The sequence below is a fragment of the Phocoena phocoena genome, chromosome 1, assembly GCF_963924675.1.
Source record: "Phocoena phocoena chromosome 1, mPhoPho1.1, whole genome shotgun sequence".
Classification (NCBI taxonomy): domain Eukaryota; kingdom Metazoa; phylum Chordata; class Mammalia; order Artiodactyla; family Phocoenidae; genus Phocoena; species Phocoena phocoena.
The window spans coordinates 127144433-127159982 of NC_089219.1; the positions used below are offsets into that span (position 1 = coordinate 127144433).

The window sequence follows — 15550 nt, forward strand, 5'->3', positions numbered from 1 at the left end:
TATTTAATACAATCAAAACTTAAGTATAAGTTATTTCAAGGGTACCATATTTTAGAATTCACCAATGATAAAAGAGAGATATATGTTAAACTTAATAAATACTATGAAATGGAATAACTAACCATTGAATAATCTGAGATGACTTTCCATTCAAATGTCTGTACTCTCATTTTGTTTTGGGTTTGGATTATTCGAAAATGTCTTCTATAAATAATCAACTGCTTAGCTCTAATATTTTAATGGCTTGGTTCTTTTATGAAGTAATTAAAGATAGAAGAATGGTAACAACAAAGACGTTTAGGAATGAAAAGGTAATGTCTTCCTAACAAAGATTCACAAAACTTATGCATATGACATATATTTTAACATTTAAATAAGAAATCCAAATTATCAATTAAATGTCAATAAAAACTTTAGAAAATATAAATCTAGTTGCTGGCGTAGAGAAAACAGGTTTTCTGCTCCGAATCTTCTCCTTTTATTATTCTAGAATCAATATGGAATTTGCCTTTTTACTCTTTATTTCAGCACATGTGTACACACACAGTATGAAATAGATCATTTTGGAAGCATCTAACATAAAGCCTGGCATGTAGGAAACTAGTATGTTTCTTTATTATTTCATTCACTTACTTAGAGCACTGGCAAAAGAAAACTCACCATTCAAATATCAAAAGTACAAACTATAGTCAAACAACTCTGGTTTTACATTAAAAGTTAGGAATTCTTCTGCTTACCTTTTCCTGACACTGAATCACGGCGGTTCTGGAGATAGTACAACAGCTGTTCTACCTCATTTAGCTTTGAGGGATGAATGAGTTTACATTCTTCAACCACCTTTCGTGCCAGGGAATTTATATCTGTGTTGGCATTGAGACTCTTAAGACGAATGCTGCAGGCATATCAGAATTTTCCAACTCAGGTATTATTAAAATAAGTGATAACTTAAATACTTCTTTTAAATAATTTACAAAACATTTAAGTGTACCTAACATAATCTCTTTTAGTAAAATATAATAAAGTATTAGATATAATTAGGCTTAGAAAAAAATGCAAAGCAATGATTTTCCTTGAGCTGGACAAATAAGATAACAAAAGGAATGGTAAAATCTACATCTGACTCTTCTAGGCAGGATAGCATATCCAGAGAGCTTGTTTTTAAAGTCTTTCTGATATCATATAAAGTTTTAAATTATTATTAGATGTGAAAATCCATACTGACAAAAATGAATCATTTTCTTGACCATATTCACAGTCATTTTCTTTTCAGTTAGGGGCAAGACAATATTAATATATTCGGATTTGGTTGTTCTGATGGAAATTATATAGAAGACACAAGAAAAAAAAGTAGGATGCATTTTAAGATCTATATGAGTAATGCTGGGGAACAAATAAATATAGTTATACCTGCTAGTACATTAAAAAGAAAGACAAAACAGGTTCTCCCTCCTTTTTAATTTAATCCAGGAGATTCACTGGAAGGTCAATAAGAAAAGGTTGTTCAAAATCTGGAAACAACGACCAATTTACGTGGATTCATGGCACCAAAGAAAGCTATAAGGACATAAAATTAGGTTCAGGGTGAAGACTCAAACTGGTGGCAAAAGATTCTTGCAAAACAGATGCATTCATGCAAAGCTTAGATTCAAAAAGAGAAACATAAGAAAGTAGCCACTATGTTGAAATACTTCTTAGTGAAGATGGCCAATTTTTGGAGACACTCAAGGTATTAGAGGCAACAGGGACAGAGACCTCAGAAAAATGTCCTGCACTTAGCATCTGTGAAATCATTATTCAGATACAGATAATCTCTCCTGAAACAAGTCTAGTAAAGTGATTTGAATACTGTTCACAGCTTTATAGTCATCCTTGAATCTGGTCCTCTTGGGATCTATAAGCTACCTAATAGACTTTAATAAATTCCTTTTATGCTTGAATTTTCTAGAGTGGCTTCTAATGTCTGTAACAAGAACCCTAGCAATACTCTGTCCCTTTATTTTAATTTTTCTCTAATTTATTTGGCTGTTTAAGTTCCTACCTTTTAAATCTTTTAAACTGTTGAATATTTTTGTATAACTTTAGCTGCCCATCAGAAAGCAGAGATATAAAGGAAAGTCTATTCAGAGAAAAACTCTCAAAAGACATCTCCACGTTTAATTTTAACAAGGAACTGGGAAATCTTGAGTTTCCATAAATCTGATTGAGAAGAAGCACAACAGAAATTCTATAAACATGTATTTTTGAAATTTTCCTACTCGTTTTTTTTGGAGCAGTTTTAGGTTTACAGAAAATCTGTGCTGAAAGTACAAAGTTACCATATATGTCCCCACTACCCTCCCCCAGTACAGTTTCTTCTATTATTATCATCTTGTGATAGTGTGGTAACTTTGTCACAATTGATGAATCACTATTGATATATTATTAACTAAAGTCTAAGTTTACATTGGGGTTCACTTTTTGTATTGTATAGTTCTGTGCACTTGGACAGATGCATAATTTCATGTATCCACCATTAAAGTAGCATACAAAATAGTTTTGCTACCCTAAGAATGCCCTGTGCACCACATATTCTCCCCTCCCACCCCCGAACTCCTGACAACATCTAATCTATTTTTACTTTAGTTTTGCCTTTTCTAGATGGTCATACAGTTGGGATCATACAGTATATAGCTTTTCCAGTCTGGCTTCTTTCATTTAGCAATATTCATTTAGGTTCCTCTGTGTCTTTTCATAGCTTGATGGTTGATTTCTTTTTAGTGCTGAATAGTACTTGACTATATGGATGCAACACAGTTTGTTTACCCATTTGCCTACTGAAGGATATCTTGGTTACTTACAATTGTTGACAGTTATAAATAAAGCTGCTATAAACATTCATGTGTAGGTTTCTGTGTGGAAATACATTTTCAACTCATTTGGGTTAATATCTAGGAGCACAACTGTTGGATCATATGGTAAGTGTATGTTTAGCTTTGTAAGAAACTGCCAAAATGACTTCCAAAGTAGTTGTACCATTTTGTATTTCCACCAGCAATGAATGGGTTCCTGTTGCTCTACATCCTCACCAGCATCTGGTGCTATCAGTGTTTTAGACTTTACACATTTTAATAGGTGTGCAGTAGTATCTTGATTTAATAAAGCAGATTTTTTCTAGCTTTTTTTAGATTTATTTTCTACCAATATATATATTAGCAACCTGATTCATCATCTTCTTTCCATCCAAGTAACAGAAAGATTCTCTTCTGTTAGTGTGTACATCTCTCTCCTAAATCCTTCCCTTGTTAAAAGAGACAAAGAAAAAATATGTAGGACTAGAATTTTTAGAAAATGTCAGCTGTATGTTTACTGATTATTTCTAAAATAAAAAAATAGGCCCCCTTCATTAGGCAGCCCATGCCTATCAGTAATACCAAAAACTCATACCAAAAAATGCCCATATTCGGCTTCCCTGGTGGCACAGTGTTTGAGAATCTGCCTGCTAATGCAGGGGACACAGGTTCGAGCCCTGGTCTGGGAGGATCCCACATGCCGCGGAGCAACTAGGCCCGTGAGCCACAACTGCTGAGCCTGTGCGTCTGGAGCCTGTGCTCCGCAACAAGAGAGGCCGCGACAGTGAGAGGCCCGCACACCACGATGAAGAGTGGCCCCCACCTGCCACAACTAGAGAAAGCCCTCGCACAGAAATGAAGACCCAACACAGCAAAAATAAATAAATAAAAATTTTAAATGCCCATATTATTTTTGGACCTTAACCATAGATTTCTCATAATGAAATGTTCAGAAAACGGGGACTCTGTTGAAGGTGAGCTTATACATTCCTTTATCCGATAAGGGAGAATGAAATACATGTCTTCTGGACCTGAGCCATAGCACTGACTACCACAATTTAATGACAGTTTCATTTCACACCTATCTCAATCTATATGAGTGTCCCCCTCAAAACCTTCACCCCCAGCTGCCACCATTGATAAATCCTCTTGAACTATAAACAAACCATATTCTCCTTTTGCTCCCACAATACGATTCCTCTGCAAACCTTGAGCAGCCAGGTTGAATACCACAAAGTTGGGTTACAGAGGTTTTTCCCATACTGATGTTTAAATCCACTTACACTAGCCAGTTGGTAGTAACTCCTTCCAGGTGGCTGACTCTAGTGAATGTACCCCTTGTCTAGAAAGCCTACAGATTTTCAAACAATAACAACATTCTCACTTAATTTTTTTCTTTTTTTGTGGTACGCGGGCCTCTCACTGTTGTGGCCTCTCCTGTTGCGGAGCACAGGCTCCGGACGCGCAGGCTCAGCGGCCGTGGCTCACAGGCCCAGCCGCTCCGCGGCATGTGGGATCCTCCCGGACCGGGGCACAAACCCTCGTCCCCTGCATTGGCAGGCAGACTCTCAACCACTGCGCCACCAGGGAAGCCCTCACTTAATTTTAATTGAATAAGGCTACTGACTACACTATTAAAAACTAAAAACTAAATTTCTCTCATGAAATGTGGATGCATGAGGTTCTAAAGGCAAAGATCCCTAATCTGCTAGCTTTTCTTTGGAAGTCAAATTAATAAAATCTCAAGAGATGTTACTTTCTCAAAATGTACAAAATTTAGGCAGCAATAACACACAAATGGAAGAAAGTGTGAGAGAACACAAAAAACTGTGAGCATGTGAGTTAAAATCTACAGTGTAAGTATGTATGTGTGCATGTGTATATCTCTTCAATCTAGTGGATTATCCAAAGACTCATTTATTTTTAATGAATTACCTGTGTAATTTAGCCTTTTAACCCAAATAAGGAGACTACAGATCTTAATAAGACAGTAGGTAGCTTCTCTCTTCAGGTTTCTATACAATGAAGTTTCTTAATTGAAACACTATAAAAATTTGGGGCCAAATAATTTTTTGTTTGTAAATGCCTATCTTACGCATTGTAGGATGTTTCGCAGCACCCCAGTCTCTATCCACTAGATACCAATAGCACCCTCCAGTTATGAGAACCAAAATGTCTCCAGGTACTGTCAAATGTCCCCTGGGGGAAAAATCCTAACCAGCTGAGAACTACTGCTATATATTTAAAATATAGTGCTGTTCAGTGTGCTAAATACTATCCCATGCACTTCTAGCATCCTGAATATACTTAATACCACCAAAACACACTAACTTTTTAACTAGTTCCCAAATCAAAATTATCTATGGGGGGAAGAAAGTTGGGAAAGAATACTAGGTGATCTCAGACCCTCTCTACTTCCATAAAACTAAGGAAGGAGCGAAAGATCATCGCCAGCGCAACTGAAGACTAATGAAGAAGGCCAGTTCCCAAGGGACTCCTGAAAGTACTATGAAAGCAGGAAGGACAGTGTGTAGAACATTGCGAGACCTAAGCTCAATTCATTTAGTCAGAAAATGCTTGTCCTATTTCTAATATCTTTCACAACGCTAGATTTTTAAGGGATGAATTCAAGGTACATGCCCCATTTGTGAATTCTGGATGTCATATCACTTTCTGTAATTCCAGGGAAGAAAGAACACAGGATCCCCTAAGATACAAATTTCCTAAATTAAGCTAAAAAGTCCTATATAAACATATCTTTTATAGTTGATTTCACAAGTTATATTCTATTATATGCATTTACTAAATGGGATAAATAAGAATAGGCATTTTTCATTAGGTTCCAATTATGCTCACATAAACATGATTTTCTCTGGAATATACTCTATATTTATAATTTAATATAGTCTCTGCTTCACTGAGATAATGTATGTCTGTAAGAACGCCATAATCATTTATCATCTATGCAAGTTTAAATAACATCAGATTTCTATAAAGTTTACTACTTTCAAATGTGCACAAATGAAGAAAACTTACATTTTTTGGCATTCCTTTCGTTCTCCCAACATGGGATCCCCCATTTCTCCAAGAATGGTAGCTTCCACTTCATATTGAACAATGAGTGCTTTTTCTGATGGATGTACATCAATATTTCCTCCTTTAACTTTCCTATTAATATAAAATAAAAACAGACATAGCTACATTAAAAGCTCACAAAACATGCAAGGTTTTTATCTAGTTCCTAGTTCCAAAAACATGTGCGCTGGATTAACATATGCATTTAAATCAGATTTACTCTTGACTTGGACCAAGAAATAACTCTTTTTCTCCAACTCTGTAAACTCTGTACTGTACATGTAATTCTTGGTCTTGCAGAAAGTACCTTTATGAATAGCTCTGAGAACAAATACATTTACCCAAAGAATCATGCATAATAGCCAGTGAATAAAACAAACAATTAAGATGGTTTTGGAGAGAATAACCTCAACCAAAAGTCAGCAATTCAAAACCAAAGGTAGCTACCCCAAAATTTATATTAAAAAAAAATAAACTGCCCAATAATTGGCCCATTAACTGTATCACAGAATGACATGAATTATCTAAACTGCAAAATAATATTGATTATATATTATCTTACATAATTATATAAATTGAATTAGTACCTAAATCATTCTTCAAATCACACACAAGTTGTGTAACAAAAAAGCATTTACAGGTTGTATTCTATAGTCACAGATCTCAAATTATAGTGCCATCAGTAGTTTCAATAGAAAGATTGTATATACTTTGTCCCCAGACCCCTACAGTTATAGAACAAATTTTTTTAATTGAAGTATAGTTGCCTTACAATATTATACTGGTTTCAAGTGTACAACATAGTGATTTTATATTTTTACTTTGGCTATAATCCATGTGCTGTACATTACATCCTTGTAACTTATTTTATACCTAGCTATTTGTACCTGCTAATCCCCTTCACCTATTTTGGCCCTTGCCCTACACCTCTCCCTTCTGAGGACCACTAGTTTGCTATCTGTATCTCAGAGTCTGTTTCTGTGATGTTATATTCGTTCATTTGTTTTATTTTTATATTTTACATATACGTGAAAACATACAGTATTTGTCTTTCTCTGCCTGACTTATTTCACTAAGCATAATATCTTCCAGGTCCATCCATGTTGCCACAATAATGAATTAATCACTACTTGTTATTGGCCACTTTAGGATCTGATAAAATGAGTTTTATTAAAGGAGATTAAGCAATGGAAACAAGCAAAATTTCCCACTGTAGTCCGAGCCAGCTAGCTGGCTAGTGAGGTCTTTTAGCCTAATGGGAAGGAACAGAAATATGACAACACCTTAAATTCCAATAAACAGAAACTCAAAGCTTTTCCTTCAGTTAGGAATAATTGGCTTATTATGCATATTTTCAATGTAATTTTTAAATTTTTTTTCACCAGAATTCTTTATTACAACAAGGGTAAGGCTCTTCAGTCTGTATTAGGACAATGATTAAGAGTCAAGTGTAGAGACAGAGTAGGAAATCAAATATACAGAAGCTAGAGTCTAGGTAGGTCAGCAACTAAACTGACAGTAAGACATACAGAACAAAGCCTATGAAGAATAAAAGCAAAAACCAGGCAGGCCAGTAAAAAACAGGGAGTTGGGTAATTAGATATATACACACATATTAAAGAGAATGGTACAGCTTCCAAAAGATAATATAAATGCATACAAGTTCAGACTAGCAGTCAAAAGCTAGAGAAACCACAGAAATGAAGAGAGTTAGTAAGAGAGCTGAAAAACAAATGTAATGTAGCATTAAAGAAACTAATTATAAAGAGAACTAGTTATTTGCTTCCTGATGAAATGGAAAGCAACCCCAGTACTGAACTTCTTATATAGGAGAGGGTAACTGTATCCAATTGAAGAGAATCATAAGGATGAAATGTAAGTGCAGATCCTAAGAGTAACCTTATACCAACCTTATACCACTTTCAAAGAGGGTCTTCCACATATTAACAACTGACGGAAAAGCATAATTGTTATCCTCTGGTCTGATATTTTGCCTTTCTCCAAAGAAATCAAATAGTTCAAAGAACCTCACTATTGCTTTTCAGCTTTCGTTTGCTTTTCTGTATGTGTGTTTTAAAGAAGTTAATTAATTTTATAATATTTATTTTTTATTATGAATACAATTTATGCTTACTGTAAAAAAACAACACAGAAATTAGCAAAGAGAAAAAATAAACTGAAAAAGTTAGAAGAAACCAATTGTTACCATTTAGCACATACACATCCAGACATTTTTCTATCTATATGTAAATAATATATAATGAGAGAATGTCAGCTCTAGAATTTCTTTAAAGAGGCTTAAGGGTAGCAATCTGGTAGGGTTAAAACTACATTTGAATAGCAATTTACATAAGGTTGACACAAGTATTAAATGTTTATATCATTGCGGGGGCTGATAGAGATTATGGGATAGATAAACCTCTTCCCTGTTCCCCTTGGCACTGCCACTGAATATATAAAATACACATATTACAAACTAAGCTCATATTATATATACTGTGTGTAACATACTTTCCAAAATTACTATATAATGACTTTAAAAGAATACTTTGCCTTTAGAACTTCATATAGTCAAATACTAGATACTCCCATTTGTTGAACACCTTGATTCTTTTTTTTTTTAACATCTTTATTGGAGTATAATTGCTTTACAATGGTGTTAGTTTCTGCTGTATAACAAAGTTAATCAGTTATACATATACATATGTTCCCATATCTCTTCCCTCTTGTGTCTCCCTCCCTCCCACCCTCCCTAACCCACCCCTCTAGGTGGTCACAAACCACCGAGCTGATCTCCCTGTGCTATATGGCTGCTTCCCACTAGCTAGCTATTTTACGTTTGGTAGTGTATATATGTCCATGCCACTCTCTCACTTTGTCACAGCTTACCCTTCCCCCTCCCCATATCCTCAAGTCCATTCTCTAGTAGGTCTGTGTCTTTATTCCCATCTTAACCCTAGGTTCTTCATGACCTTTTTTTTTTTTTCTTTGATTCCATATATATGTGTTAGCATATGGTATTTGTTTTTCTCTTTCTGACTTACTTCACTCTGTACGACAGACTCTAGGTCCATCCACCTCACTACAAATAACTCAATTTCGTTTCTTTTTATGGCTGAGTAATATTCCACTGTATATATCACCTTGATTCTTTATTTCTAACTTACATTGCATGAAATTTACAAGATTCCCTCACAAAACATTCAAAACCATTTGCAGGACAATTGGCTGAGTTACAATGTAATTTACAAAATTACATTTTGTAATTCAGTTACTCTATATTTATGAATGATATAAATATTTTTAAATTGACAAACATGGTTTCAAATTCTATTTTGGTTGGTAAAATATTCCAGCTTTTTGGACACAATTATGAATTATGTCTACATGCAACCTGTGACAAGTACACATCTGCTGTTGATAGCTGATTTAGTATGAAAAATTGCTTTTACCATAGCAATGTGCCTCATCAAAATTTATACTTGTATTATCACCACAAAATGAATAATTTTATCTTAAATGCTATACTTTTTTCTTACATCTTTATTGAAGTATAATTGCTTTACAATGGTGTGTTAGTTTCTGCTTTATAACAAAGTGAATCAGTTATACATATACATATAACCACTGCTTTGTGGTTATATGTATATGTGGTTATAAAGACACACTGTCTGTGTCTTTATTCCTGTCTTACCCCTAGGTTCTTCATGACATTTTTTTTCTTAAATTCCATATATATGTGTTAGCATACGGTATTTGTTTTTCTCTTTCTGACTTACTTCACTCTGTATGACAGACTCTAGGTCCATCCACCTCATTACAAATAGCTCAATTTCATTTCTTTTTATGGCTGAGTAATATTCCATTGTATATATGTGCCACATCTCCTTTATCCATTCATCCGATGATGGACACTTAGGTTGTTTCCATCTCCTGCCTATTGTAAATATACTTCTAAACTGAATTTAACATGGCATTCGTAATGATGTCAGATATTTAACAATTGCGACAATGAACTTCAAATGCTTTATTTGGAATCCATGAATCAGGTGAGAAATAATTTAGCCCATTATTAGAATTAACTGATTTACTATTTGTAGCATCTTATGACACTGATATTAAACTTATATCTTTTAACTGTCTGCAAATTTCTTGTATTAATCGAGCCTTCTTAATAACAGGTCTACTTCACCTTTTTTTTTTTTTTAACCTGCACAAGAAAACTGGAACCAAAAATGTGCTAAATTGATTTAGAAAGTTTTGCTTTTTTACTCTCAATATGAAGTCATGCTTCACAGACTGATATAAGGTATACCTTTCTTTATCTACATGTGATAATTGTCACCTTCAGGCAGAGTATTCTTAATTACTAACTTCTAAAGTACATCCTGATGTTTCTAGACTTCATGTGGTCGATGATATCATTATGATCCCTACAACAGATAACAGATGCTGACTAACACTGTGCTCCATATTCATCATCAATTTCCTAGAGAAACAAAATTTATCCCTTTATTTTTCATTAAACAGGTTTTTAAAAAAATTATTGCTGTCAAAAGGGTTTATTACAGGTTTGTGTTCAAGACTGTGATGTAGGAGGTTCCTGAACTTACCTCCTCCCATAGATGCACTGAGTCTATACCATCTATGAAACAATTTCCTCTGAATGCCCCCCCGCCCCCACCTTGGGACTTCCCTGGTGGTCCAGTGGTTAAGACTCCATGCTCCCAATGCAGGGGGCTCCCAATGCAGGGGGAGTCCACACGCTGCAACTAAAAAAAAGAAAAACAAAAAAACCCAAACTAGCTGAGCAATGCCCACAAATTGAGCAAACAAGAAAACCCACATTGAAGCAAATAAGAGAGACTGAGACATAATCTTGCCATAAACCCCACGTCTGGTGTGGAGACCCACAACTGGGCAAAAACTCACACCTGAGCTGCTACTTGAGGAATGAAGGATTTGAACCCTACATCTGGAACCCAACTTTTAAGACCTACACCTGAGAGACAAGCCCCCAAAACATCTAACTTCCATGAGACCCCAGTGGCTATATCAAAACAGTGAAACAGTTCTTAAAGGGCTTGCACATGCAAGCTCACCCACCCTAAAGCCTAGTGCAGAGGCAACTGACTAAAAAGCACCTAGACCTTCTGTTAAAAAGGATTATTTGTTTATCTTAAAGGGTCAGCCTGAGGGGCCAGCATCTAATTTGGCATATGAGTCTACTGAAATACACAGGATGGAGGCTGGCAGGTTCCATCTTTATGCTCTCCAGATCACCAGTATCTCCCAGAAAAGAGCTTGTACTGCTGTCTTCTGGTGTCCTGATTATTGCAGCTGCTGCCCAGGGGACACCTCTAGATCACCTGACTCAGGTGGCCCTCAGGGCTTACGTTCCCAGGTCCCACAGGACCATAACAGAGAAAGGGAGTTCTTAACTGGCTACCACTCCCAGGGCACAGCAGAGAGGCAACAGACTGAGGCAACCAATCTTTCTATGAAAGAGATCTGTTAGCTTATCTTCATAGCTGTGGACTTAGCGGCAGGCTTCTAATTAAACACATGTAAAGGCTGACTGTCATCCTCTCCAGAGACCTGGGAGAGCACTCTCCCTCTGTCCCACTCCAGAGCACTAGTATATCCTGGAGGAGAGCTTGTACACTTATCTGGTGCCCCAGTTTTTGTGGCTGCCACCCAGGTGATCACCTGGTTCTGGTGGCCACTGGGGCTTGTATTCATCAGTTCAAAGAGACATTAGTGAAAGAAAAAAAACAGTTATTAACTGGTTATTACCCCAGGACTCAGCTCAGAGGGAGCACTAAAAATAAAGTAGGCTACTTGGACAATCACTAAGGTCTGAAAGACAACCAAGAGCTAGGCATGGTTGAATAAAAAGGTTCATCTCCTAAACAAGACCACTCCTTTCAGAATGGGAGGGGTGGCTGTTTTATCTAATGCATAGAAACCAACACAGAGTCAAGGAAAATGAAGAAACAGAGGAATGTGTTTCAAGAAAGAACAAGATAAAACCTCAGAAAAAGACCAAAATGAAACAGAGATAAATGATGTATACAATAAAGAGTTAAAAGTAATGATCGTAAAGATGCTTGCTAAGTTCAGGGGAAGAATGGATGAACAAAGTGAGAATTTCAACAGAGATAGAAAATATTAAAATACCAAATGGAAGTCACAGAGTTGAAGAACACAATAATTGAACTTAAAGATACAACAAAGGGCTTCAACATTAGACTCGATGAAGCAGAGGAAAGGATCAGTGAACTCAAAGACAGGGCAACAGAACACACCCAGAGAAGTAAAAAGAACAAAAAAGGGGTGAAGACAGCTTAAGGGATTTATAAGCTAACATCAAGCAGACCAACATTTGCAATAGAGGGGTCCTAGAAGGAGAAGAGAAAGGGGCAGAAAACTTATTTGAAGAAATAATGGCTGAAAGCTCCATTAACCTGAAGAAAGAAACAGACATCCAGATCCAGGAAGTCCAGAGAGTTCCAAAAACAGATGAATCCAAAGACAGCCACAATAAGACACATTATAATTAAAGTGTCAAAAATCAAAGACAAGGAGAGAATCTTAAAAAAACAGTAAGAGAAAAACAACTTGTTGCGTGCAAGGGGAACCCCATAAGACTATCAGCAGATTTTCAGCAGAAATTTTGCAGGCCAGAAGTAGTAAAATATATTCAAAGTGCTGAGAGGAAAAAACTGCCAACCAGTTTTTTTTTTTTGCGGTACACGGGCCTCTCACTGTTGTGGCCTCTCTTGTTGCGGAGCACAGGCTCGGGATGCGCAGGCTCAGCAGCCACGGCTCATGGGCCCAGCCGCTCCGCAGCATGTGGGATCTTCCCAGACCGGGGCACGAACCCATGTCCCCTGCATCGGCAGGTGGACTCTCAACCACCGTGCCACCAGTGAAACCCTGCCAACCAGTTTTTAGTCTACACAGCCAAGTTCTCCTAGTGAATTGAAGGAGAGATAGTTTTCCTGGAAGATTTATGAAAATATAAATCTCACTGGTAAAGGTAAATATGTTGTAAAACTCAGAATAATCTAAAATGTTGTAAAGGTGGTAGGTTGGTCACTTATAAAGCTAGCATGAAAGTTAAGAGATAAAGTAGTAAAAATAACTATAACTACAAACATTTGTTAAAGACACACAAGATTAAAAAAATGTAAATGGTGACATCAAAAACATAAAATGAGGGGAGAGTAAAAATGTAGGGCTTTAGAATGTGTTCAATCTTAGGGTGTTAACAACTTGAAACAGACTGTTATAAATGTTTTTATGTAAGCCTCATGGTAACCACAAAGCAAAAACCTATAGTAGATACACAAAAGATAAAGAAATCTAATGACACTAGAGAAAATCTACAAACCACAAATGAAGAGAGCAAGAGAAGGAGGAACAGAGGAATTACAAAAGTCAGAAAACAATGAACAAAATGACAATAAGTATCTACCTATCAATCATTACTTTGAATGTAAATGGACTAAATTCTCCAATCAAAAGATACAGAGTGGATAAATGGTTTTAAAAAATGACCCATCTATATGCTGCCTACAAGAGACTCACTTCAAATGCAAGTACACACTCAGACTGAATGAAGGAATGGAAAAACGTATTCCATAAAAATGGAAATCAAAAGAAAGCTGGGGTAGCTATATTTATGTTGGGCAAAATAGACTTTAAGATAAAGACTGTAATAAGAGACAAAGAAGGTTATTATATGATAATACAGGGGTCAATCCAATAAGAAAATAAAACATTTGTAAATATTTATATGCCCAAAATAGGAGCACTTAAATATATAAAGAAAATATTAAAAGACCTAAAGGGAGAAACACACAGCAATACAATAGTAGGAAGAGACTTTAATACCTCACTTTCATCAATGAATAGATTACCTAGACAGAAATTTAATAAGGAAACATTGGCCTTAAATGACACATTAGACCAAATGAACTTAACAAACATAAACAGAACATTCCACCCAAAGGAACAGAATACACATTCGTCTCAAGTGCTCATAAAACAGTCTCAAGGATAGATCATATGTTAGGCCACAAAACAAGTTTTAATATTTTTAAGAAGACTGCAATCATATCAAGTATCTTTGCCAACCACAATAGTATGAGACTAAGAATTAATTACAAGAAGAAACTGTTAAATTCACAAAGTTTCAGCACATACTACTGAACAACCAATGTGTCAAAGAAGAAATCAATACCTTTAAACAAGTAAAGGTGGAAATACAACACACCAAAACTTAAAGGATACAGAAAAGCAGTTCTAAGAGGGAAGTTCATAGAGATAAATGCCTACATCAAGAAACAAAAAAATGATCTTAAATAAACAATCTAAGTTTACATCTTAAGCAATTGGAGAAAAAATAACAAACAAAGCCCAGAGTTAGTAAAAGGTAGGAAAAAACAAAGATTAGAAGGGAACTAAATGAAATAGATACTATAAAGACAACAGGAAAGATCAATGAAGGGGTGGTTCTCTGGAAAGGTAAATAAAATTGACAAACCTTTAGCTAGGCTAACCAAGAAAAAAAGAGAGGACTCAAACACAAGCATACCTTGCAGATATTGCGGGTTCAGTTCCAGATCACTGCAATAAGGTGAGTATCATTATAAAGCAAGTCATGTGAATTTTTTGGTTTCCCAGTGCACATAAATGTTATGTTTACACTATACTGTGATATACTAAGTGTGCAATAGCATTATGCTTAAAAATCAATGTACATACCTTATTTTTAAAAATATTTATTTCTAAAAAATGCTAAGCAGCTGGGCCTTCGGCAAGATATAATCTCTTGCAATAGTAACATCAGTGATAACTGATCACAAATCACCATAACAAATATAGTAATAATGAGAAAATTTGAAATATTGGGAGAATTACCAAATGTGACAGAGACAAGAAGTGAACAAATGCTGTTGGAACAATGGCACCAATAGACTTGCTTGGCTCAGGGGTGCCACAAACATTAACTTATAAAGAATGCAATATCTGCAAAGTGCAATAAAGCAAAAGGCAATAAAACAAGGTATGCCCATAAATAAAATCAGAAATAAAAGAGACATTACAATTGTTACTACAGAAATATAAAAGATCTCAAGAAACTACTATTAAAAATTATACTGCAACAAATTAGACAACATAGAAGAAATGGATAAATTCCTCTCAAGACTGAATCATGAAGAAACAGAAAATCACAACAGACTGATTCCTAATAAGGAGATTAAAACAGTAGTCAAAAACCTCCCCCAAAAAGCCCAGGACCAGATGGCTTGGGTGAATTCTATCAAACATTGGAAGAATTAACACCAATCCTTTTCAAACTCTTCTCAAAAACTGACGAGGAAAGGACACTCCCAAACTCATTTAATGAGGCCAGCATTACTGTGATATCAAAACCAGACAAAGACACCAAAAAAAACAAACCTGATGAATACAGATGCAAAAATCCTCAACAAAATGCTACAAAACTGAATTCAACAATACTTTAAAACACAATCATACACCATTATCAAGTGGAATTTATTCCAGAGATATGAGGATGGTTCAACAAACACAAATCAATCAATGTGATACACCACAAACAAAATGAAGGATAGAAG

At 35.6% G+C, this 15550-nt stretch overlaps 1 protein-coding gene across 2 annotated transcripts in view; it reads right to left on the reverse strand.

Moving 5' to 3' along the window:
• KIFAP3 (kinesin associated protein 3) overlaps window positions 1–15550 on the reverse strand; it is a 157174-nt gene that overhangs the window by 135747 nt on the left and 5877 nt on the right. The window contains exons 2-3 of one of the 2 annotated variants that reach the window (XM_065875696.1): window positions 5865–5996; window positions 738–892 (exon numbers count right to left, since the gene is read on the reverse strand). In XM_065875696.1, the coding sequence (XP_065731768.1) occupies window positions 738–892; window positions 5865–5996 (287 nt within the window). Of the gene's footprint in view, window positions 1–737; window positions 893–5864; window positions 6002–15550 lie in introns of those variants that run through there. The other variant, XM_065875697.1, reaches the window with a different exon arrangement.